At 45.1% G+C, this 27935-nt stretch overlaps 1 protein-coding gene across 6 annotated transcripts in view; it reads right to left on the reverse strand.

Annotated features, from left to right (window-relative positions):
• The window catches only part of KIF6 (kinesin family member 6), a 300109-nt gene that overhangs the window by 84574 nt on the left and 187600 nt on the right, over positions 1 to 27935 (reverse strand). For all 6 annotated transcript variants that reach the window (XM_075595373.1, XM_075595374.1, XM_075595370.1 and 3 more), the window contains exon 15: positions 24808 to 24863. In XM_075595373.1, coding sequence (XP_075451488.1) covers positions 24808 to 24863 — 56 coding nt within the window. The remainder of the gene's footprint in view (positions 1 to 24807; positions 24864 to 27935) is intronic.

Here is a 27935-nt window from a genome sequence, read left to right on the forward strand (position 1 = left end):
GATTTTGGTCAAACAAAACTGAATGCACATTTCAACTTGAAATCTGAATGCCATTGGTGAAATTCCATTAGTGGAATAATATGGCTAGGTCATGTATAGATATAAAGCTTTAAACATGTGAGCCTTTGATGATATTGGTCCATTGGTCAATGAATGAATAAAAACAAATACTATTTGCCAATGTATCCGAAATTAATTCTGCTACAGCTGTTTAATAAAGTGCAATCCTTCCAAATAGGTTTTAAGATATACACAGGAAAGCTACAAATACTCCTACAGTAGGTCCAGATCCTCAACCTCCGTTAAGTAACGTAATATGCCGTTAACCTAATTGTTTAGAATAACATTGTATTTTCAAAGGACAATAACATGAAGTCGTGTTTTCTTCGGTAAAAAGCAGAGTGGTAACTATAACGGATGTTAGTGATAAATGACATGCAAATAATGTGTTATATTCACAGACGTCTGTTAAAGTTAACGTGGGGACTTAACGCTACGTTAGTTACGTAGTACCTAAACTTGCTGCTGATCACATCCAGACCGTGAAACAGGACTTTTGCAGTGTCGGGATAGGTGTAACACCACAGATAGGTATGATTTAACTAGTACAGGTATTTGCTACTGTTATTTCCCTCTCTCTCTTTCTCAACTTGAGCTAAACACCCATTCCAGGTTCTGGAATACCCCAATGATACATCGAATGACACATTATTGGGTATATTAATATGTATTTTATCTATATTCATACTTCATAAATATGGGTCATTTAGTTCAATACTCTGGCCAAAATATTTTAAGCCGATGTAGCAGGGTAGTCCTCTGCACCTCTAGAGGAAGCTGATGTAGCTCCTCGGACTAGGAGGTGCGGCAGCCATGTTGGCACTCCCCAAAGGACCAGAGAGAAAGGATATCCCCTGGAGGAACAGGATATCCTCTGGAGACCGCATGGCAGAACTGTCGGAGACCGTGGAGAAGATTGTGTCCAGGGGGCCAGTTAGGCTGCCCAGTACTAGGCCAGAGAACCCAGTTGGCCCGAGTTAGGCCCTGAGCCACCCTAGCTGAGTATTGTAGGGACGGCCATATATCACGGACATTCCTGTTAACCGTTTACCTGTGAAGCTACTGAGCAGGACGAATCGCTAAGGAGGATTCCCCAGGATAAGGAGTACTACCGTACGGCTGCCAGAAGTAAGGAGTGAGGGGAATATTGTTGGGAGTTCCCGCTATGTGGGATCACTGTTGCGGCTCCTATCTACGGCGCATTCCCTGGCTGCACCGTTGTAACCAGGAAAGTACCAACATGCACCACCAAATACACAAGGGAGGGGAGCACTGCCCTCACATACATTCGGGGTTGCCTTGCTGGACACCGTGCTCTGCTGGGGTGTCCAAGGGACCGGGTATTTGGGTATATCACGTTGGGGTATACTGTTCCTATTGTTTTGTTGTATCTGTATCAGGAGGGACCTGTTGGTAAAAGGTATTGATTATCACTGCTGTGTGTTGTGGTTATTTGCTGTATATGTTCCCATGAGGAGCCATCCCGCCTACGCTGGGATCAAAATGGGTGGAGCCGCTGCACCCCACACCCCCAAGCTCCCAAATAGCAGAGGCCCAGGCCTTCTGTGTGCATGCAGTTTAGCACCAAACCTACATAGCATGCAAATCTCCCTTAAGGGGGGTGGGGCGGGTGGAGAAAGGGGTTACACCAACAACAACGTCCCAGTAACCCCATTTCAGTAGGTCCTAAACTACCAATATGATTTGCTATCATGTATTTCTTCCCCTGCACGGAGAGACGAGGAAACAAATAATGGAGTGGATTTGTGTTTTGAGCTTGCTAAGACTCTGTATGTCCCTGTGTAAATTGGAATCAATTTTGAGAGGTTTTGTGACCCCTTCTCCTAGTTGAAGCTCACCCATCCCACTTAATTAGTGGGTTCTGGAACACACGTGAATGAATAGCCTATTTAGAGATCTCTTCCCCCTAGGGAAAGAGTGGAGATTTATTTTCTGCTACTGGATAAATGTCAGGTATATATGTCTTTTATGCACTCTTTTCTTTTAGACTTTGTTAGGACATGTACGAGACATGTGCAGAGGAACAACCAGGGAGACATATTTGGGGCAAATAAACCATGGCATTTATTCAGCCTGTAGTTTTAAGCAATACAGTTTAAGGAAGCACACAAACATCCTATCCCTTTGTAAGGGCTAACTCCCTTTCTCAGTCCCTATCTGCAGGGCTGGGAGAATAGGCTTCTTACCAACCTTGATTTCTTGGTCCGCTGCGACCTGGATTTAGAGGGTCTGGTTTCAGGGTATCTTGCAGGCAGCACAGTACTTCTCTGCTCAGATAATTGCCCCAACGAGTCTGTTGTTGGCAACACAGTCCCTCTGTGCTCAAGAGATCTCACCTGTAGCTCAAGCAGGAGGCTTTTCTACTTGTCTGATGAGCCAGGTGGAGATTGGTTAATGCAGTGTTTCCCAACTCCAGTCCTCAGGGAAGCCCAACAGGTCAGGTCTTAAGGATATCCCTGCTCCAGCACAGGTGAGTCAATCAGCGGCTCAGTCATTTTGACTGAGCCACCTGTGCTGGAGCAGCGATATCCTTAAGACCTGACCTGTTGTTTGTCCCTGAGGACTGGAGTTGGGCAACACTGGGTTAATGGTCTGTAGCAATTAACTAGGTCCCTGCTGGATTACTCAGACCAATACAGGCTCTCTATTGATGCCGTTTTAGACCGGGGTTAAGGCCCTGTTACAGGGCACTTCTGGTTTTCACCCAGTTATAATTGCACTGTAGCTCATACAGTACATAGCCCATTTAGTACTTCTTTAAATGTAACCCTTCAGGAACTGCATATATGTCACGCACCCCATGCTGTTGCCTGTTGCATTTCGGTTTCCTCGTCTCTATGCAGAGGAAGAAATAAATAATAGAGTATAATATTGGTAGTTTAGGACCTACTGAAATGGAGTTACTGTGACGTGGTTGTAGGCTTAAAATACTTTGGCCAAAGTATTGAACTAAATTACCCATATTTATGAAGAAAGAATACACATAAAATGCATATTAATTTACTAAATAATTTGTCATTGGATGTAGCATTGGGGCCTTTTTGTCTCTTGTTGTCCCATCAAACAAGTTATTATAAACATAACAGTCACGTGACACAGATTTCAGTCTCAAGAGATAAGCTTTAGGAAAAAGGCAACAAACAGGATATAAGATACCGGATTTCTGGGGGGGGGAAAAGACAAAAAGGTCAAGATCCCAAAACCCAACCTTGCTGGGACAAGACACATATTTGGGTCTTTTTTTAAGGGAAAGGGCAAAAATCTTGGTCTCAGGATAATAAGATTATAGGAGCATTGCTATAGGTTCTGGTCTCAGGATACTGACTGTATAGGGGCATGGTTAAAGACCTTGATCTCAAGATACTGGGTTGCAGACAAAAAAAATAAAAACACTGGCGATCGGTCATGAAAAACAGGACAACTTCTAAGAGTTTGGCAAGAGTTAGGACAGTACCACCAGTGGGGAAATGGAGTATCTTTCCTGGCAACTTCCAGGAAGCTCTTTATCGGTAGAAGAAAAGGTAGGTGGAAGTAGCCCAAGACAATGTAGCTGAGTTCACCCACCAGCATTGGCTGATGGAGTGTAGAGCATTGTTAAATAGCAATCTACCTATAATTTGTACTTTGACAGAGGTCGACATGGATTCTTCCTCCAACTACACATGGACCAAGAGTAAACAGGAAAATCAGTGAGGCAAGTTGAAGAAAGGCAGAAGAGAGTAATGGTAGTAACCGTAAAAGTGACAGAGTACTTGCATGACCCCAAGGTCTTTGTATCCCTTCCCAATTGATGCAAAATAAAATTTGCAAAACTTGGGCTGATTAAAGCTGTGGTGATTCTGAACAATGTGATCATGTTAGGTTAAGAGTGTACCGCACATACAGTTGGCATATTTATCATACTTGAGAAGACAACAAATAGGCTTACTCACTGTCTGCAAATGATGAAAAAACCCAAGTCATCTACAGTCTACAAGATATACTTTGACCTTACACAAACCTCTGATATTTAGACAAGAAAAAAAGTAAATTCTAAACTCTCAAAATACCTAATGATTTTACATTTGTAATATTCATATTTTATTCTTGTATAGCTCTTTGTGTGAGTGCAATGCTTAATGGGGCACATGCAGAGAGTGCCAGGACGGGCTATCGCACCCATCCTGGCGTTATCTCCTATGGACTTGACTGGGAGTTACATAGTTACTTACAGTACTGTAGTAGATGAGGCTGAAAAAAGACACATGCTCGTCGACGGAGGATACTTCTCTTTATATTTACAGTATTTTGATCCATAGGAACGGAAACAAAAAATCCCCAGTGAGACATTACGTCGGAAAGAGTGCAACAACCTGTGTCGGCACTTGCATGCGCCCGATGTTTCTTAAATATTACAATACTTAGAGACTCATCTTGTATCATTTAAATGTACAGTAACAGGCCTGTTCTGGAACAGGTTGTCCATGGTTGTCAGTGGTTTACCAAATAGATTTCTCTAATGACCTCTGTCTACATAAGTGTAATTGACAAGACAAAAGGGAAGATAGGACATGTTTTTAATTATGCAAATATACTGAAACCCAAATAATAAATATGCTGCCTCAGGCATCCAGCTGTAGACTGGGAGTTATTTATTCCATGTGGTTCTGGGATTTCTTAGTGATTTCTGAATGTCAGTGTCCTTACGTGGCACTGTTCATGATCTTGTCTATACATTTTAATCTGGTCTGTAACTGTTACATACGCCCATAATATATATTATCTCTAACTGTGCACGCAATGTCTTGTATATAATGTATACCCTGTTCACTTATGTAACTGTATTTGTAACCATATACTTACTATTTGTCATTTTAACTCTGTGCCCAGGACATACTTGAAAACGAGAGGTCATAACTCTCAATGTATGACTTCCTGGTAACACATTTTATAAATAAATAATACACAGTCAGAGCTAACCTTATCTCATTGGTAAAGTAGTCTTCATGGTCTCAGTGCATGAGAACCAGTTTAAATGATTGTTGATTTTGACCCAAAGGTGTATGTAAATGAACAGCTGGCCTCATGTTTTACTGTCAAAGAAATAAAATAATAACGGACAGTAGGGAGGAAAGTGGCATCTACGTTTATAACCACACAAAAGAAAGCATGATGTTTTAGTAAGTAAAATGAATGAGTCCTGAAGCATCTCTGCTGTGATTAAAATGCTAAATTTCTAAAGTAAATGTAACCCTGCTTTCCCCCCCCCCCCCCGACTCTACGGTGGTGTCTAGGGTACATGAGGGCTGATTACATGCGGTGTGGTGCGTACCTGTTAGGAACAGGAGGGCCTGAGCTTCCCGCGGTGTTGTAGGGGAGCCAGGACCGGGCTTCTGGGGTGATAGCCTCCATGATCGCTTAGTGGTGCAGCGCCTCCATCTTCTATACTCCCAGGGTAATGGGACAGGACCGGTATAGAAGAACCACTCGGGTCCCAGGGTTATACTCTCCAAATTACACACAGTCTTTACGGATGCAGAATAGTCTCTTTATTTGACAGAGCAACAATATCCCAACGATAAGGCTTCCAGCAGCCGCAACACAATCGCCAGGACGGGGTATACACAGCTCACCTCAATCCAAATACTTCCACCTCTCCTTCCCTCCAAGTCACTCATCCGACAGGATGGTCTGAGCTAGGGCTTCAATACCCCGTGGCCCACCCCCGAGGTTAGCCTCGAGGTGGGTCTTGAATTCTCCCCCCATCACCCCTGGCAGTGGGGTGAGGGCATTGGTCCACCAGTCTATAATTCTATCAGCTCTACCTATAGACGCTGGTCGTTTCAGTTCCTCTCTCTTCCGGCACGCTGCGCCGGGGAGCCCGCAGCCTCCTGATACTCCTCGGACCGTTCCGCAGGACTCGTGGCTCACGGCATAATAACCAGCAACTCTAGACTCTCGATATCACTGTTCACTCGAACTCTTCCTAAACTACTCTCTCTTCCGAAGAACCATCAAAAGAGAAGAACAAGACAAGAAGAACCCCGCCACTCACCGGAATTGGCTGCTAAATATAGAGCTAGCCCCTCCCCTCATGGTGTCAGCAGAGCCTCCCCTCTTGCTCACGCCTGCAGCAGAGTCCAGGCCTGCGTCTACCACTCAGGATAGGGCTATGAAGGGGGAAAACCCATGATGATTACTGGCGCCTGATCTTTACAGGGCTTATCACAGCAGAAGGAAGATAGGTATAGCCTGTGTTGTTTACAGGGGGCTACATAAACAAAATAATAGCACTAAAATAGAGCTGAAATTTACCAGATGTCGGCCTCTCCGGGTACATTGTATTTATTTTTACCAAGTATATTCTCAATTTTGAAAAAACAAGAAAATTGTCCTCCAAAAAATGTACAAATGTAGAATATTTTCTAGACTCTTGCTTTTGTGTTGATTACATATTTAAATGACGCTTCTACCTACAGATGTAGGAACCAGTCCCAGATCCGGCGCACCAAAAACCTTGCAGAAAACATGTGTACATTGTATAAAGGCTGATAATGAAGCACCTAAAACAGGTGTGAAACTCATAAGAGGACTTTTCCTGAGACATGTTTGCTTAAGAGCTCAATAAACTATTTTTCCTCTGAGTTTCACGTCTAGCTTTTTGTCGTTGTTGCAGTGCACCGCCGTCCTTTGGATTTGTGTCCATACCTACAGATCTAGCAGACTTTCTCACACTTGCTGGAACGTGCTAGTGGGTGAAGTAACGCGCGGCTAATGCAGGCACAATGGGGTCTGTTCCCGCTGGAGCGCTGTGTGTCGCAGGATAATAACATCTGCTACATCTGTAATCTCACTCAGATGTTCTATTAAAATAGGAAATGGGGAGGAATACACACCGATTCTCTTCCCAACCTTATTTTATTAAACCTATGTAATATTAATATGCCAGCTATCAATTTTCCCTTTGCTCTTCACTAATTCTAGGTTTTTTTTGGACAGCTGATCACATATCTAGAAGGATTACCAAATGTTTCAATAAAATCTGCTAACATAAAAATACGGTTTAATAACAAATTAATTCTTGATTCCACTTTGTGCTCCTCTCTCTCCTGTCTCTGGAGACTCAGACAACCTGGTCATTAACTGTACTGTAACTCTGCCTTATCCTCCTCTCTTGATCTACATGCCCATCTTTTTCTCTGCTGTTCTCGCCCTTCTAACCCCAGACCCTGGCTAAACTCCCACATGTGAATGCTCCATTCCGGCACTCGCTCCTCTGAACACCTCTGGAACAAATGTCAAACTCTTGCAGACTTCCTTCACTACAAATATACCCTATCCTGTTTCAACTCTGCCCTCTCCCAGGCTAAACAACCCTACTTTTCTTCACTGATCAACACTCACAAATCTAACCCACGCCGCTTCTTTTCCGACTTTGACTCTCTACTCAGACCACCATCTGTTACCTGTTTTACCTCCTCCATTTTACTTCAGGACTTTGACTATTTCAAGACAAAGGTGGATTCCATTTGTCAAGACATCCCCTCTGTATCCTCCTCCCATCATACACCTCTTCAAAATTCTCCTCCTGCCTTCCTTGACTCTTTTTTTCCTCTGTCACATAGGAGGACGTTTCGCTGCTGATCTCCTCTTCTCACTCTACCTCTTGCCCTCTTGACCCCACTCCCTCCCACTCCTCAGGCCACATGCCCCCACTCTAATCCATACACACAGATATATTCAAATCCTCCCTCTACTTTGCTACCTTTTCCTCCTCCTTCAAGCAGGCAATAGTTTTACCCTTTCTCAAAAAATACCAAGCTTGACTCTACCTGTCTCTCTAAATATTGCCCTGTCTCCCTTCTGCCTCTAAACTCCTTGAACGCCCTGTATTCTCTCACTTACTCCATTTTCTCACCTCCAGTTTTCTCCTAGATCCTCTACCATCTGGCTTCCGCACTTTTCACTCAACTGAAACAGCCCTCACCAAAATAACTAATGACCTCCATGCTGCCAAAGTTCATTATGCTCTGCTCATATTGCTCGACCTCTTGGTAGCCTTTGATACTGTCGACCACCGTCTTCTTCACATTCTCCATACTCTTGGTATCGGTAACAGAGCTTTATCATGGATATCCTCTTACCTCTCCCATCATAATTACAGTGTCTTGTTTGCTAACCTCCTCCATTGATCTCTCAGTGGGTGTATACCAGGGTTCTGTCCTGGGACCTCTTCTCTATTCTCTTTACATCCTCCCTCTAGGTGACCTAATCACATCTGTTGGGTTCAAATATCCTCTCTATGCTGATGACACACAAATTTACCTTTCAACCCTTGACCTTACACCTGCTGTACAGAACAAAGTCTCTGAATGTCTCTCTGCTATATCAACCTGGATGGCCCTCCGCCGACTCAAACTTAACATGTCAAAGACAAAGTTCCGCAACCTTCCTCCCAAGCCTGGTTCTACTTTCCCCTTCTACATTACTGTTGGCAGTAATATCATACACCCAGTATCACAAGCACGCTGCCTAGGTGTCACATTGGATTCCTCCCTCACATTCACAATGTAGCTAAAACCTGTTGTTTTTTCCTCCGTAACATTACAAAGATACACCCTTTCCTCTGTCGCTCTACTGCTAAAACTAACACAGGCCCCTTTTCTCTCCTGTCTTGACTATTGTAACTTTTCACTGGCCATCCTTCTAGCCTCTCAACTGTCTCCCCTTCAATCTATCCTAAACACTGCTTCTCGAATCACTTTACTCTCTCCTAAATTTGTCTCAGCGTCTCTCCTGCTGAAATCCTTCTCCTGGATTCCGATTAAACTCTGTATTACTTACAAAATTCTCACCCTCTATTTTAAGGCTGTACATTCTTCTGCCTCTCCTTACATCTCAGCCATAATTTCTCACTATACACCTGCTCAACTCTGTCTTTTGTCTACCCCTTTTGTATCTAAAGCCCTCTCTCGCCTAAAACCTCACTCACTCACTGCCCCACACCTCTGAATGACCTTCCCATCAATATCCGACGGGCACCCTGTCTCTCCAACTTTAGGACCTTTCTTAAAACACACCTCTTTAATGATGCATATGGGTAGCTCTGTTGGCTGGTACTATACATTTCATATGCATTGATCTTGGCCCCTTGCAGACACACTCTCCTTCTGTCTCTGTAAGTTCTCCCAACTTACCACTTAGATTGTAAGCTTTTTGGGGCAGGAACTCCTTTTCCTATTGTTACTTTTATGTCTGAAGTACTTATTCCCATTATGTGTTATAATATTACGTTATGTATTACTGCTGTGAAACGCTATATACATGGATGGTGCTATATAAATAAAGCTATACTGTACATACATACATAAATGAATCTGCCATAAATAGACTGGCTGTGTATGTCTGGACTTCTACTATGAAGACTATATGTTCTTATCCTTGTAAATAGTTATAGCTGATAGTTATGGGAACAGCGGACAATCTTGCCTTGTACGCCTAATACATTTTTTTTTCTGACAACATATCTTGTAATAACAATAAATTAAAGGTGTAGTTCAACTGTGTTTTCTTTTTGTACTAGGTGGTAAGCAGGTCTCCAGAGCTGAATTGCATTAATTTCAGCTCCATGGACCCTCTGCACCTCCGAAGGTGCCCTGGTACTGTGCCCTCCAGGGTGAAAGTCCTGTGTGATGCGAGACTTTTAAATCTACATAAAGAACTGAGGCAACTTTCGAGGTACGTATCTCAGGAAGCAAGGGGTCCCCGGATTGGAAATTAACCCGCCTCGGCTCTGGAGGCCCTCTGCTTCCCATCTAGAGGTGGGGCATTATATTTGTCATTAAATGGTCCTGTAATGTAAGCATAAAGTCTCAAACTAAATAAATCAGGAACCTCTAAAATCAGTGGTTCCCAACTCCAGTCCTCAAGTAACCCCAACAGGTTCGGTGTTAAGCATATCCCTGCTTTAGCACAGGTAGCTCAATCAAAATGACTAAGACACTGATTGAGCCAGGGTAACCAAGGATAACCTTAAAACCTGGTCTATTCTTGGCTCTTGATGACTAAGTTTGGCCACAATTGATCTAAATGTATTGATTAAATCCTTCACAGTTTTAAAGCTACTGTATGTATTGCAGGTCTCTCCAGCACTGACGGGTTTATGCTGGTAGTATGTCTAACATCCGTGTTTTATTGATGCACAGTCACCCATATTTCTCTCTCTGATTTGATACTTTAGCCTATTTGTTGCATTTAATCAAACAGAATATCTAACTGTGTGGAAAGGAAGTCTCCAAAGTTTTGAAACAAAAAAAAACATACCATCCAATCCTGGAACTTTCCCCGATTCAACTGCCTTGTTAATTCACCTCCCCCCATCATTTTACGATGTGTTTTAAGTTAGAGAGGAAGAAAGAAAATTGACATTTTTAACTTAGAGGGGAGAAGTCTCTAGTCATGTGTAAAGAAGTTTTTTTTTTCATATAAAGTACTAGCCAGATTTGAATTTGCATGAGAACAAAAACAAGGTTAGCTTTTCCGACAAATAAGACCCCAACTTAGTGTAGGCAAAAAAAAATAGGCATGAAATAAATTTTGCGAGGGGACCTTAACATAACGATTCGACAGGTGGAGCAGATGGTGGGTCCATTCGTAATTTAATTAAATGATCTCAACATGTGTGTACACACGTTAAATGGCGCCGGTCGCATTAGCGCCCAATATAGAGCTGGATTAATGGCTGCTACGTTAGTTAAATATACATAGAGGGCATTAATGTTATATTGTAATGCTTTCTGATTGAAACCATACCATACTTACCATCACTTGCTTCTTCATAAGCAAATCAGATAACCGCTACCTACTCTCCTGGGATTTGGGGGATTTCAAATATAAAGGGTAATTGAAGGTTTCCGTATTGAAACCCAAGGTAACCATTAATTGTTACTTCATCAGAAAATAACATAACATTTACTCCCTGGGGATGATTCTTGTGCCAATAGTATTATTAGGAGCTAATTGAAAGATGTTGATGTTTCTTTATTGAAACTGCAGTTGAACATTGTACGGTCAGTAACTCCTGAGACCCAACAGGTGGAAACAGCTGTCCGAGGAGCTGTGCTGCACATGCACTTCTGTAACCCAGGCTGTGCTTTAAACGCTGTGTACAACGGCAGGCAGAAGCTTAAATGGATCCATGGTAAAGTGGATAAGACCCAAAAAGTGACGTACTATGGACTAGATCCACAGAGCTCCATCAAATGAGGGCTCATAAAAGGTGAGGAGGGAGGAAGGAGAGATAGAAAGAGAGGGGAGGGGGGGGCAGGGAGAGGGAGACAGTTTATTTTAGTAAAGGACCCATTGACTGTGAACATACCAGTGATACCTGGGAAATATGGTAATCGGAATATGCAAAATATATTGAAATTATATGGATTGGCATAGGTATCTCTCCGCCTGTTATAAAAATTAGTATTTTTGGAGGTATGTAGGTCAATGGGTACTTTAAATAAAATAGTACACCCTCCTCCCCCCCACACTTGTTTTCTCCTTTCTCTCTATCTCTCCCCCTCTCTCCATAAAGCCCCTTTTCAGGTTTTGGATGGGAGTAATGCCAAGTTTAGGTCTAACTTAACTAATGTAATGTTAAGTTGCTGCGTTAACCTTAATAGACTTTAGTGGATATGCAATGTTAGGGTAAATGCCTCATTTGTATCTCAGAATTACTAATGGCCATTATAGTTAACACAATGCTGCTTACGAGAAAAAAAAAACGACTTTGTTACGTTATGTTATTGCCCTTTGAAGATATGCGGTTACGTTACCGTCACGTTAAACCACCAACCAGAGATCAGCCTATGAGTATACATTTGCATGTCAGCTTCAGACACTCGGATACTCTTCCACCAGATGACTACAACGTCTGAGCTATCACCCAATCCTGGTAAACCCAATGCAACCTCAGTGATTCGAGTTTGGAAATCTACATCAGTCAAGATAAGTTTTCCCACACAATTCACATCTGCAGCAGTTATAGGACCCGAGAGTCCGCTCAGAATCTTCCTCGCTTAACCTGCCACTCTTTTTTTTTTCCGTGGAAGAAGAGGGACAATAGCCAGCCTTAAAGATAACCAGTATTAAAGAAAGCAAATGCCCTTTCCAAAAGATAGGTCAGATTTAAATGCTGTACTATTGCAGAAGATATCTAATTTATGGAGATCAAATTGAGAAACAATAGCATAAACAATGTTAGCACACTGAATCATTGGCACGCACATCTGTTGACTAATGTGTGTTTATGCCAGCTGGCTCAACAACAGTACATTTTTCCTTTCATCGAAGGAAAAAGAAGCACTCTAAGCTTTAGTTAAATAATCATTTTCTTTTAAGAAAGTTAATGAATTTAGTAGCATACAGTACTTATTAGTGTTCTTTCTAAGCTAAATCTGCATTATCCCTTATAAATCCCCAAGTGCATGACGCACTTTGTACCCTGATGGAGCACTAGCAGAGTATCTGCGATAAGTAACTTGTAAGTTACTAAATAAATACAAAGACAACTTTGTTACCGTTTTAGGTCCTGGTACTCATTTATGTAAAATCCAACACAGCTGAGGATTAAAGATGTGTAAACTATCCAAAATCTAGAACATTTCTTGCGTTTTCCCCATTTAGCCAAGCTTCAGGACCAAGGCCAAATTAGTACACTTTCAGTAAAAAAATTGCCAACCGGCTAAACACAGAATGTGTGCCCTATTTATCATCAACGCATTAAGTGAATCTAGCCATTTTAAATCATTTTGCAAGCAAATCTAGTGATTCTCGAGAATTTAGCAAATTAGCATTTAAGTGAAATTGCAATGCACATTGACGTAATACTTGGCAAATTGTTTGTGAACTCTGAAAAGGTTGAGGCTTTTTTTATTTTTATTTTTTCCTTTATAAAGGGCACATTTTGCTGGTTCATGACCTTGGGCGAGTGTTTCAGACAACTCCACCCCGATGTCTATTCTTGCGGCTTCCTATTGGCCCGTGAGACCCATGAGATTTGGCGCCCATATTGATTTCCCGGTGATAGCTTTAAACAGAAGCATCAAAAATAGTTGGAATCTCGTAAACCAAGGGGTCTGCAGGGCCAAAAACAACAGTTAGCCGGTTCCGATTATGTAAAAATATCAAGAAAAAGAAATTGAGCAGCCAGGACTGGTCAGGAATATGGATTTTACAACATTGGTTTAAACAAACAAAAAGTTGTTAGATGCAGCTGACCGAACCATAAGATATTGCAGTGTGGACTCATCTACTACATATTTTGGAAAGTTGTTTGTCTGGTCGCTGTGCATTTAGACACCTTTTAAGATATCACAACCAAATTTATGCATGATGTTTCCTGAGGTCAAGGAGAAGGTTTTTATCTATGTTTGTAAATTAGATACATTCTATTTTTAATTCTGTGAGTTATTACAATTTCTCTAAGCAAGTCACGCACTGGGTGTTGTATCTGGGAGGCTATGTATCTGTCACGTGACATCATATGAATGACATTCTAATACACATAGCCTGGTGGCAGATAAGGAGTCGTATAGCAATAAAGTTTACACAGAAATCAGACTGACTGACCTTGGTGGGTGACTGACTGACTAACTGACTGACCTGAGTGGGCTTGATTGACTTACTGACCTGGGTGGGTGACTGACTTACTGACCTTGGGTGACTGACTTACTGACCTTGGGTGACTGACTTACTGACCTTTGGGTGACTGACTTACTGACCTTGGGTGACTGACTTACTGACCTTGGTGGGAGGGTGAGTGACTGACTTACTGACCTTGACTGACTGACCTTGGTGGGAGGGTGAGTGACTGACCTGGGTGGGTGACTGACTGACTGACCTGGGTGGGTGACTGACTGACCTGGGTGGGTGACTGACTGACTGACCTGGGTGGGTGACTGACTGACTGACCTGGGTGGGTTACTGACTGACCTGGGTGGGTGACTGACTGACTGACCCGGGTGGGTGACTGACTGACCTGGGTGGGTGACTGACTGACTGACCCGGGTGGGTGACTGACTGACTGACCTGGGTGGGTGACTGAGTGACTGACCTGGGTGGGTGACTGACTGACTGACCTGGGTGGGTGACTGACTGACTGACCTGGGTGGGTGACTGACTGACTGACCTGGGTGGGTGACTGACTGACTGACCTGGGTGGGTGACTGACTGACTGACCTGGGTGGGTGACTGACTGACTGACTGACTGACCTGGGTGGGTGACTGACTGACTGACCTGGGTGGGTGACTGACTGACTGACCTGGGTGGGTGACTGACTGACTGACCTGGGTGGGTGACTGACTGACTGACCTGGGTGGGTGACTGACTGACTGACCTGGGTGGGTGACTGACTGACCCGGGTGGGTGACTGACTGACCTGGGTGGGTGACTGACTGATCCGGGTGGGTGACTGACTGACTGACCTGGGTGGGTGACTGACTGACCTGGGTGGGTGACTGAGTGACTGACCTGGGTGGGTGACTGACTGACTGACCTGGGTGGGTGACTGACTGACTGACCCGGGTGGGTGACTGACTGACTGACCTGGGTGGGTGACTGACTGACTGACCTGGGTGGGTGACTGACTGACTGACTGACTGACCTGGGTGGGTGACTGACTGACTGACCTGGGTGGGTGACTGACTGACTGACCTGGGTGGGTGACTGACTGACTGACTGACCTGGGTGGGTGACTGACTGACTGACCTGGGTGGGTGACTGACTGACTGACCTGGGTGACTGACTGACTGACCTGGGTGGGTGACTGACTGACCTGGGTGGGTGACTGACTGACTGACCCGGGTGGGTGACTGACTGACTGACCTGGGTGGGTGACTGAGTGACTGACCTGGGTGGGTGACTGATTGACTGACCTGGGTGGGTGACTGACTGACCTGGGTGGGTGACTGACTGACTGACCTGGGTGGGTGACTGACTGACTGACCTGGGTGGGTGACTGACTGACCTGGGTGGGTGACTGACTGACTGACCTGGGTGGGTGACTGACTGACTGACCTGGGTGGGTGACTGACTGACTGACCTGGGTGGGTGACTGACTGACTGACCTGGGTGGGTGACTGACTGACTGACCTGGGTGGGTGACTGACTGACTGACCTGGGTGGGTGACTGACTGACTGATCCGGGTGGGTGACTGACTGACTGACCTGGGTGGGTGACTGACTGACCTGGGTGGGTGACTGAGTGACTGACCTGGGTGGGTGACTGACTGACTGACCTGGGTGGGTGACTGACTGACTGACCCGGGTGGGTGACTGACTGACTGACCTGGGTGGGTGACTGACTGACTGACTGACCTGGGTGGGTGACTGACTGACTGACCTGGGTGGGTGACTGACTGACTGACCTGGGTGGGTGACTGACTGACTGACCTGGGTGGGTGACTGACTGACCTGGGTGGGTGACTGACTGACTGACCCGGGTGGGTGACTGACTGACTGACCTGGGTGGGTGACTGACTGACTGACCTGGGTGGGTGACTGACTGACTGACCTGGGTGGGTGACTGACTGACTGACCTGGGTGGGTGACTGACTGACTGACCTGGGTGGGTGACTGACTGACTGACCCGGGTGGGTGACTGACTGACTGACCTGGGTGGGTGACTGACTGACTGACCTGGGTGGGTGACTGACTGACTGACCTGGGTGGGTGACTGACTGACTGACCTGGGTGGGTGACTGACTGACTGACCTGGGTGGGTGACTGACTGACTGACCTGGGTGACTGACTGACTGACCTGGGTGGGTGACTGACTGACCTGGGTGGGTGACTGACTGACTGACCCGGGTGGGTGACTGACTGACTGACCTGGGTGGGTGACTGAGTGACTGACCTGGGTGGGTGACTGACTGACTGACCTGGGTGGGTGACTGACTGACCTGGGTGGGTGACTGACTGACTGACCTGGGTGGGTGACTGACTGACTGACCTGGGTGGGTGACTGACTGACTGACCCGGGTGGGTGACTGACTGACTGACCTGGGTGGGTGACTGAGTGACTGACCTGGGTGGGTGACTGACTGACTGACCCGGGTGGGTGACTGACTGACCTGGGTGGGTGACTGACTGACTGACCTGGGTGGGTGACTGACTGACTGACCTGGGTGGGTGACTGACTGACTGACCTGGGTGGGTGACTGACTGACTGACCCGGGTGGGTGACTGACTGACCTGGGTGGGTGACTGACTGACTGACCTGGGTGGGTGACTGACTGACTGACCTGGGTGGGTGACTGACTGACCTGGGTGGGTGACTGACTGACTGACCTGGGTGGGTGACTGACTGACCTGGGTGGGTGACTGACTGACTCACTGACCCGGGTGGGTGACTGACTGACTGACCTGGGTGGGTGACTGACTGACTGACCTGGGTGGGTCTGTCCGAGTCGCTCATGATCAGCCCCCCCCATCTCTCCCCCCGACGCAATGAGCAGTCCACCTCCACCCTCTCTCGGTGGCGCAGTGAGTGTGAGTGAGTCGCCCAGGGCAGGGCATGGAGCACTTGTATATACAGTTAGGTCCGGAAAGAATTGGACACTGTCACAATTTTTAGAATTTTGGCTCTGTACGCCACCACAATGGATTTGAAATGAAACAACTGAGATGCAATAGAAGTGCAGACTTTCAGCTTTAATTCAAGGGGTTGAACAAAAATATCGTTTGAAACGTTTATGAATTGCAACCATTTTCATGCACAGTCCCCTTATTTCAGGGGCTCAAATGTAATTCGACAAATTAACACAATCATAAATAAAATGTTCATTTTTAATACTTTGTTGAGAATCCTTTGCAGGCAATGACTGCTAGAAGTCTGAAACGCATGGACATCACCAAACGCTGGGTTTCCTCCTTTGTGATGCTTTGCCAGGCCTTTACTGCAGCTGTCTTCAGTTGTTGTTTGTTCGTGGGTCTTTCTGCCTTAAGTTTTGTCTTCAGCAAGTGAAATGCATGCTCGATCGGGTTGAGATCAGGTGATTGACTCGGCCATTGCAGAATATTCCACTAAACACTAGTGACCCAGTGCCATTGTAAGCCATGCATGCCCATGCAATCACACTGCCTCCACCGTGTTTAAAGATGATGTGGTATGCTTCGGACCATGAGCCGTTCCAAGCCTTCTCCATACTTTTTTCTTCCCATCATTCTGTTACAAGTTGATCTTAGTTTCATCTGTCCAAAGAATGCTGTTCCAGAACTGGGCTGGCTTTTTTTAGATATTGTTTGGCAATGTCAATCTGGCCTTTCAATTCTTGAGACTTATGAATGGTTTGCACCTTGTGGTGAACCCTCTGTATTTGCTCTCATGAAGTCTTCTCTTTATGGTAGACTTGGATAATGATATGCCTACTTCCTGGAGAGTGTTCTTCACTTGGCTGGAAGTTGTGAAGGGGTTTTTCTTTACCATGGAAAGGATCCTATGATCATCCACCACTGTTGTCTTCTGTGGACGTCCAGGCCTTTTGGGGTTGCAGAGCTCACCAGTGCGTTCTTTTTTTCTCAGAATGTACCAAACTGTTGATTTGGCCACTCCTAATGTTTCTGCTATCTCTCTGATGGATTTTCTTTTTTTTTAAGCCTAAGGATGCCCTGTTTCACTCCTGGAATCAACTCAAGACCTTTTACCTGCTTAATTGATGATGAAATAATGAAGGAATAGCCCACACCTGTCCATGAAACAGCGTTTGAGTCAATTGTCCAATTACCTTTGGTCCCTTTAAAAAGAGGGGGCTATATATTAAAGAGATGTAATTCCTAAACCCTTCCTCCAATTTGGATGTGAATACCCTCAAATTAAAGCTGATATACTACACTTTAAGCACATATTCATTATTTAACTGTAACTTGAATTTATTTTGGTACACAGCCAAAATAACAAAACTTGTATCAGTGTCCAATTATTACCGGCCCTAACTGTACATATATATATATACAGTTTTGCAAATACAGGCCTATGTATTTTTCTACATAGTGGCATCTTGACGTTCTCATGCTGGAACAGCGGAACTTTATATGAAAATCTCTCTCAATCCACTAGCACCTCTCACTCACTTAGCGGGAATCTCACTCACTGGCAGGTACAGTGGTCCCATTCATTTTTAGCATTAACAGTCAACAGCATATAACCTGTGTTGGTCCTTCTAAGACCTTTATAATTAAGAACACACAATTACTTAATAGTCTATTTGTTACACAGTAGTATACACATCGAGCTTCAATGCAGGTGGTTAGCTGTTAAAAAAGACACTGAAGTACTGTACCAATTTGGTGCTAAGCCTTAAAACACCTCATGGCTCATTCAACTGAAGGTTCAGTATTTGGAGGTGTAGCGCCATTTAATAAATCTGGCCCTAAGTGCAGCATCTAAAACAAGTGCTCCTCCTTTTACACACAACTTTATGGCAGTTTGTGTTGCTTTACAATGGTTATATAGATAGGGTTGCCAGGTGGCTTCTCCAAAAATACTGGGCCCAATGGTGAAAGGTATGATGAGCTCGAGACACACACACCTCTCACCGCTTCATGCTGTTTCCTCCTCTCCTTGGCCCCACCGCCAGGCATCTCCTCCTGATTGGCTGCATTACCCAGCAGCAGCCAATCAGGATAGAGGAACAGAGGAAGCTGCCCAGCCCCTTACCAACAGCCCTTCGCTCTCCCTGCTGGGGTAAATTCTGCAGCCTCCCCAAGCCAGTTACTGTAGGTCACTATGTCCAGAGAGGTAATACCGGACACATACTTGTCCAGCATTACCTCTAATTATTTACTGGACAGAGTGTCCAGTTCAATACTGGACACCTGGCAACCCTATAATATAGAGCAATAGGACGAGTTAGGGTGGAGTTATTACTTACAGTTATAATTAGAGTGTGATAAAAGCCAAGAATCCCTTTTTGTAATTATTTAAAAAGACTTGTGAGCAGACAGAGAAAAGTGAGAAGAGAGAAGTGTACAGCACTACTACTACTGATTAAGGTTTGCCTAAATAACATGTGAATACAGCACTACTACTACTGATTAAGGTGTGCCTAAATAACATGTGAATACAGCACTACTACTACTGATTAAGGTTTGCCTAAATAACATGTGAATACAGCACCACTACTACTGATTAAGGTGTGCCTAAATAATATGTGAATACAGCACCACTACTACTGATTAAAGTGTGCCTAAATAACATGTGAATACAGCACCACTACTACTGATTAAAGTGTGCCTAAATAACATGTGAATACAGCACTACTACTACTGATTAAGGTGTGCCTAAATAACATGTGAATACAGCACTACTACTACTGATTAAGGTTTGCCTAAATAACATGTGAATACAGCACCACTACTACTGATTAAAGTGTGCCTAAATAACATGTGAATACAGCACCACTACTACTGATTAAGGTGTGCCTAAATAACATGTGAATACAGCACCACTACTACTGATTAAAGTGTGCCTAAATAACATGTGAATACAGCACCACTACTACTGATTAAAGTGTGCCTAAATAACATGTGAATACAGCACCACTACTACTGATTAAAGTGTGCCTAAATAACATGTGAATACAGCACCACTACTACTGATTAAGGTGTGCCTAAATAACATGTGAATACAGCACTACTACTACTGATTAAAGTGTGCCTAAATAACATGTGAATACAGCACCACTACTACTGATTAAAGTGTGCCTAAATAACATGTGAATACAGCACCACTACTACTGATTAAAGTGTGCCTAAATAACATGTGAATACAGCACCACTACTACTGATTAAAGTGTGCCTAAATAACATGTGAATACAGCACCACTACTACTGATTAAGGTGTGCCTAAATAACATGTGAATACAGCACTACTACTACTGATTAAGGTGTGCCTAAATAACATGTGAATACAGCACTACTACTACTGATTAAGGTTTGCCTAAATAACATGTGAATACAGCACCACTACTACTGATTAAAGTGTGCCTAAATAACATGTGAATACAGCACCACTACTACTGATTAAGGTGTGCCTAAATAACATGTGAATACAGCACAACTACTACTGATTAAAGTGTGCCTAAATAACATGTGAATACAGCACCACTACTACTGATTAAAGTGTGCCTAAATAACATGTGAATACAGCACCACTACTACTGATTAAAGTGTGCCTAAATAACATGTGAATACAGCACCACTACTACTGATTAAGGTGTGCCTAAATAACATGTGAATACAGCACTACTACTACTGATTAAAGTGTGCCTAAATAACATGTGAATACAGCACCACTACTACTGATTAAAGTGTGCCTAAATAACATGTGAATACAGCACCACTACTACTGATTAAGGTCTGCCTAAATAACATGTGAATACAGCACCACTACTACTGGTTAAAGTGTGCCTAAATAACATGTGAATACAGCACTACTACTACTGATTAAGGTGTGCCTAAATAACATGTGAATACAGCACCACTACTACTGATTAAAGTGTGCCTAAATAACATGTGAATACAGCACCACTACTACTGATTAAGGTGTGCCTAAATAACATGTGAATACAGCACTACTACTACTGATTAAAGTGTGCCTAAATAACATGTGAATACAGCACCACTACTACTGATTAAGGTGTGCCTAAATAACATGTGAATACAGCACTACTACTACTGATTAAAGTGTGCCTAAATAACATGTGAATACAGCACCACTACTACTGATTAAAGTGTGCCTAAATAACATGTGAATACAGCACTACTACTACTGATTAAGGTGTGCCTAAATAACATGTGAATACAGCACCACTACTACTGATTAAAGTGTGCCTAAATAACATGTGAATACAGCACCACTACTACTGATTAAGGTGTGCCTAAATAACATGTGAATACAGCACCACTACTACTGATTAAAGTGTGCCTAAATAACATGTGAATACAGCACCACTACTACTGATTAAAGTGTGCCTAAATAACATGTGAATACAGCACTACTACTACTGATTAAAGTGTGCCTAAATAACATGTGAATACAGCACCACTACTACTGATTAAGGTGTGCCTAAATAACATGTGAATACAGCACCACTACTACTGATTAAAGTGTGCCTAAATAACATGTGAATACAGCACCACTACTACTGATTAAAGTGTGCCTAAATAACATGTGAATACAGCACCACTACTACTGATTAAGGTGTGCCTAAATAACATGTGAATACAGCACAACTACTACTGATTAAAGTGTGCCTAAATAACATGTGAATACAGCACCACTACTACTGATTAAAGTGTGCCTAAATAACATGTGAATACAGCACCACTACTACTGATTAAAGTGTGCCTAAATAACATGTGAATACAGCACCACTACTACTGATTAAGGTGTGCCTAAATAACATGTGAATACAGCACTACTACTACTGATTAAAGTGTGCCTAAATAACATGTGAATACAGCACCACTACTACTGATTAAAGTGTGCCTAAATAACATGTGAATACAGCACCACTACTACTGATTAAGGTCTGCCTAAATAACATGTGAATACAGCACCACTACTACTGGTTAAAGTGTGCCTAAATAACATGTGAATACAGCACTACTACTACTGATTAAGGTGTGCCTAAATAACATGTGAATACAGCACCACTACTACTGATTAAAGTGTGCCTAAATAACATGTGAATACAGCACCACTACTACTGATTAAGGTGTGCCTAAATAACATGTGAATACAGCACTACTACTACTGATTAAAGTGTGCCTAAATAACATGTGAATACAGCACCACTACTACTGATTAAGGTGTGCCTAAATAACATGTGAATACAGCACTACTACTACTGATTAAAGTGTGCCTAAATAACATGTGAATACAGCACCACTACTACTGATTAAAGTGTGCCTAAATAACATGTGAATACAGCACTACTACTACTGATTAAGGTGTGCCTAAATAACATGTGAATACAGCACCACTACTACTGATTAAAGTGTGCCTAAATAACATGTGAATACAGCACCACTACTACTGATTAAGGTGTGCCTAAATAACATGTGAATACAGCACCACTACTACTGATTAAAGTGTGCCTAAATAACATGTGAATACAGCACCACTACTACTGATTAAAGTGTGCCTAAATAACATGTGAATACAGCACTACTACTACTGATTAAAGTGTGCCTAAATAACATGTGAATACAGCACCACTACTACTGATTAAGGTGTGCCTAAATAACATGTGAATACAGCACCACTACTACTGATTAAAGTGTGCCTAAATAACATGTGAATACAGCACCACTACTACTGATTAAGGTGTGCCTAAATAACATGTGAATACAGCACCACTACTACTGATTAAAGTGTGCCTAAATAACATGTGAATACAGCACCACTACTACTGATTAAAGTGTGCCTAAATAACATGTGAATACAGCACCACTACTACTGATTAAGGTGTGCCTAAATAACATGTGAATACAGCACCACTACTACTGATTAAGGTGTGCCTAAATAACATGTGAATACAGCACCACTACTACTGATTAAAGTGTGCCTAAATAACATGTGAATACAGCACCACTACTACTGATTAAGGTGTGCCTAAATAACATGTGAATACAGCACTACTACTACTGATTAAAGTGTGCCTAAATAACATGTGAATACAGCACTACTACTACTGATTAAGGTGTGCCTAAATAACATGTGAATACAGCACCACTACTACTGATTAAGGTGTGCCTAAATAACATGTGAATACAGCACTACTACTACTGATTAAAGTGTGCCTAAATAACATGTGAATACAGCACCACTACTACTGATTAAGGTGTGCCTAAATAACATGTGAATACAGCACTACTACTACTGATTAAAGTGTGCCTAAATAACATGTGAATACAGCACCACTACTACTGATTAAAGTGTGCCTAAATAACAGGTGAATACAGCACCACTACTACTGATTAAAGTGTGCCTAAATAACATGTGAATACAGCACCACTACTACTGATTAAGGTGTGCCTAAATAACATGTGAATACAGCACCACTACTACTGATTAAAGTGTGCCTAAATAACATGTGAATACAGCACTACTACTACTGATTAAGGTTTGCCTAAATAACATGTGAATACAGCACCACTACTACTGATTAAGGTGTGCCTAAATAACATGTGAATACAGCACCACTACTACTGATTAAAGTGTGCCTAAATAACATGTGAATACAGCACTACTACTACTGATTAAGGTTTGCCTAAATAACATGTGAATACAGCACCACTACTACTGATTAAAGTGTGCCTAAATAACATGTGACACACCACAAGCTGAGAGAGCAGTCACACCACAATCTGAGAGAGCAGTCACACCACAATCTGAGAGAGCAGTCACACCACAAGCTGAGAGAGCAGTCACACCACAAGCTGAGAAAGCAGTCACGCCACAAGCTGAGGGAGCAGTCACACCACAACCTGCGAGAGCAGTCACACCACAAGCTGAGAGAGCAGTCACACCACAAGCTGCGAGAGCAGTCACAGCACAAGCTGCGAGAGCAGTCACAGCACAAGCTGAGAGAGCAGTCACACCACAACCTGAGAGAGCAGTCACACCACAAGCTGAGAGAGCAGTCACACCACAAGCTGAGAGAGCAGTCACACCACAACCTGAGAGAGCAGTCACAGCACAAGCTGAGAGAGCAGTCACACAACAAGCTGAGAGAGCAGTCACACCACAACCTGAGAGAGCAGTCACACCACAAGCTGAGAGTGCAGTCACACAACAACCTGAGAGAGCAGTCACACCACAACCTGAGAGAGCAGTCACACCACAACCTGCGAGAGCAGTCACACAACACGCTGAGAGAGCAGTCACACCACAAGCTGAGAGAGCAGTCCACCACAACCTGAGAGAGCAGTCACACCACAAGCTGAGAGAGCAGTCACACCAGAAGCTGAGAGAGCAGTCACACCACAACCTGAGAGAGCAGTCACACCACAACCTGAGAGAGCAGTCACACCACAACCTGAGAGAGCAGTCACACCACAACCTGAGAGAGCAGTCACACCACAACCTGAGAGAGCAGTCACACCACAACCTGAGAGTGCAGTCACACCACAACCTGAGAGAGCAGTCACACCACAACCTGAGAGTGCAGTCACACCACAACCTGAGAGAGCAGTCACACCACAACCTGAGAGTGCAGTCAGACCACAACCTTAGAGAGCAGTCACACCACAACCTGAGAGAGCAGTCACACCACAACCTGTGAGTGCAGTCACACCACAACCCGAGAGAGCAGTCACACCACAAGCTGAGAGTGCAGTCACACCACAACCTGTGAGTGCAGTCACACCACAACCCGAGAGAGCAGTCACACCACAAGCTGAGAGTGCAGTCACACCACAACCTGAGAGTGCAGTCACACCACAACCCGAGAGAGCAGTCACACCACAAGCTGAGAGAGCAGCCACACCACAAGCTGAGAGAGCAGCCACACCACAAGCTGAGAGAGCAGTCACACCACAACCTGAGAGAGCAGTCACACCACAAGCTGAGGTAACATTGTTAGTCTAAGGAATGCACCACTTGCTTCAGAAGTAGGACACACGTGTTACAGCATGGGCCCTGAACACGCGTCTACAATAACAGTCATTTAGAAAGCTGTGCGTTTACTTACTAATTCTGTTCCTGACTTTATTCACTTCTTCTCCAAGAGATTTTGCTTCAGCATATCTAATAAAAAGAAAATGGAAATGTCCAAGTTAATTATTTTGCAAAAATCTGAAACATTGAAACGAAATCAAATGCAAAGTGTATATACTGTTGTGGCACTATTCAAGTTCCCCCTGTGTGGCACTATTCAAGTTCCCCCTGTGTGGCACTATCCAAGTTCCCCCTGTGTGGCACTATCCAAGTTCCCCCTGTGTGGCACTATCCAAGTTCCCCCTGTGTGGCACTATCCAAGTTCCCCCTGTGTGGCACTATCCAAGTTCCCCCTGTGTGGCACTATCCAAGTTCCCCCTGTGTGGCACTATCCAAGTTCCCCCTGTGTGGCACTATCCAAGTTCCCCCTGTGTGGCACTTGGAGCGGGTGGAGTGCGGCTGTGATCGCAGCCAAACACCATCACAGCCCAGAAAACAGTGTTTCCCAGAAGGATTAATGCAGAGGGGGTCACCGCTTCTGAATTGGAATCCTGCAGCGTTAATCCTATCGGACCGCCAGCAGTCTGTAAGAGCTGCGCAGAGAGATCAGAGAGAAGCGGTCCCTCCCTCTGTGTCTCCCCGCACAGCTCTTACAGCAGAGAGATCAGAGAGAAGCAGCCCCTCTCTCTGTGTCTCCCCGCACAGCTCTTACAGCAGAGAGATCAGAGAGAAGCGGTCCCTCCCTCTGTGTCTCCCCGCACAGCTCTTACAGCAGAGAGATCAGAGAGAAGCTGCCCATCTGTCTGTGTCTCCCCGCAAAGCGCTTCCAGCAGAGAGATCAGAGAGAAGCGGTCCCTGTCTCTGTGTCTCCCCGCACAGCTCTTACAGCAGAGCAGAGAGAAGCGGTCCCTCTCTCTGTGTCTCCCCGCAAAGCTCTTACTGCAGAGAGCAGAGAGAAGTAAGTGGTCCCTCTCTCTGTGTCTCCTCGCACAGCTCTTACAGCAGAGAGATCAGAGAGAAGCGGTCCCTCCCTCTGTGTCTCCCCGCACAGCTCTTACAGCAGAGAGCAGAGAGAAGTAAGTGGTCCCTCTCTCTGTGTCTCCTCGCACAGCTCTTACAGCAGAGTTCAGAGAGAAGCGGCCCCTCTCTCTGTGTCTCCCCGCACAGCTCTTACAGCAGAGAGATCAGAGAGAAGCTGCCCATCTGTCTGTGTCTCCCCGCACAGCTCTTACAGCAGAGAGCAGAGAGAAGTAAGTGGTCCCTCTCTCTGTGTCTCCTCGCACAGCTCTTACAGCAGAGTTCAGAGAGAAGCGGCCCCTCTCTCTGTGTCTCCCCGCACAGCTCTTACAGCAGAGAGATCAGAGAGAAGCGGTCCCTCCCTCTGTGTCTCCCCGCACAGCTCTTACAGCAGAGAGATCAGAGAGAAGCTGCCCATCTGTCTGTGTCTCCCCGCAAAGCGCTTCCAGCAGAGAGATCAGAGAGAAGCGGTCCCTGTCTCTGTGTCTCCCCGCACAGCTCTTACAGCAGAGCAGAGAGAAGCGGCCCCTCTCTCTGTGTCTCCCCGCACAGCTCTTACTGCAGAGAGATCAGAGAGAAGCTGCCCATCTGTCTGTGTCTCCCCGCACAGCTCTTACAGCAGAGAGCAGAGAGAAGTGGTCCCTCTCTCTGTGTCTCCTCGCACAGCTCTTACAGCAGAGTTCAGAGATAAGCGGTCCCTCTCTCTGTGTCTCCTCGCACAGCTCTTACAGCAGAGAGATCAGAGAGAAGCTGCCCATCTGTCTGTGTCTCCCCGCACAGCGCTTACAGCAGAGAGCAGAGAGAAGTGGTCCCTGTCTCTGTGTCTCCCCGCACAGCTCTTACAGCAGAGTTCAGAGAGAAGCAGTCCCTCTCTCTGTGTCTCCCCGCACAGCTCTTACAGCAGAGGGAGCAGAGAGAAGCGGCCCCTCTCTCTGTGTCTCCCCGCACAGCTCTTACAGCAGAGAGAGCAGAGAGAAGCGCTCCCTCTCTCTGTATCTCCCCGCACAGCTCTTACAGCAGAGATAGCAGAGAGAAGCGGCCCCTCTCTCTGTGTCTCCCCGCACAGCTCTTACAGCAGAGAGAGCAGAGAGAAGCGGTCCCTCTGTCTGTGTCTCCCCGCACAGCGCTTACAGCAGAGAGCAGAGAGAAGTGGTCCCTCTCTCTGTGTCTCCTCGCACAGCTCTTACAGCAGAGTTCAGAGAGAAGCGGTCCCTCTCTCTGTGTCTCCTCGCACAGCTCTTACAGCAGAGAGATCAGAGAGAAGCTGCCCATCTGTCTGTGTCTCCCCGCACAGCGCTTACAGCAGAGAGCAGAGAGAAGTGGTCCCTGTCTCTGTGTCTCCCCGCACAGCTCTTACAGTAGAGTTCAGAGAGAAGCAGTCCCTCTCTCTGTGTCTCCCCACACAGCTCTTACAGCAGAGAGAGCAGAGAGAAGCGCCCCCTCTCTCTGTGTCTCCCTGCACAGCTCTTACAGCAGAGAGAGCAGAGAGAAGCGCTCCCTCTCTCTGTATCTCCCCGCACAGCTCTTACAGCAGAGAGAGCAGAGAGAAGCGGCCCCTCTCTCTGTGTCTCCCCGCACAGCTCTTACAGCAGAAAGAGCAGAGAGAAGCGGTCCCTCTCTCTGTGTCTCGCCGCACAGCTCTTACAGCAGAGAGAGCAGAGAGAAGCGGCCCCTCTCTCTGTGTCTCCCCGCACAGCTCTTACAGCAGAGAGATCAGAGAGAAGCGGCCCCTCTCTCTGTGTCTCCCCGCACAGCTCTTACAGCAGAGAGATAAGAGAGAAGCGGCCCCTCGCTGTGTCCCCCACACAGCTCTTACAGCAGAGAGATCAGAGAGAAGCGGCCCCTCTCTGTGTCTCCCCACACAGCTTTTAGAGCAGAGATATCAGAGAGAAGTGGTCCCTCTCTGTGTCTCCCCACACAGCTCTTAGAGCAGAGAGATCAGAGAGAAGTGGTCCCTCTCTGTGTGTCTCCCCACACAGCTCTTAGGCCCGGGCCATAGAGGGGTGAGGCGATCCGAGCCGCGCTGACGCTGAGGCTCGCCTGCTGAGATCTGGCCGATTTCATGCCCATACAGGCGAGCCAGCGGGCGCGATCGGAGCCGGGGGGAGGTGGTTGGAGGCGGGGCAGTGACGCCGCTGGGCCAAT

Source organism: Ascaphus truei, chromosome 4 (genome assembly GCF_040206685.1).
Source record: "Ascaphus truei isolate aAscTru1 chromosome 4, aAscTru1.hap1, whole genome shotgun sequence".
Taxonomy (NCBI): Eukaryota; Metazoa; Chordata; class Amphibia; order Anura; family Ascaphidae; genus Ascaphus; species Ascaphus truei.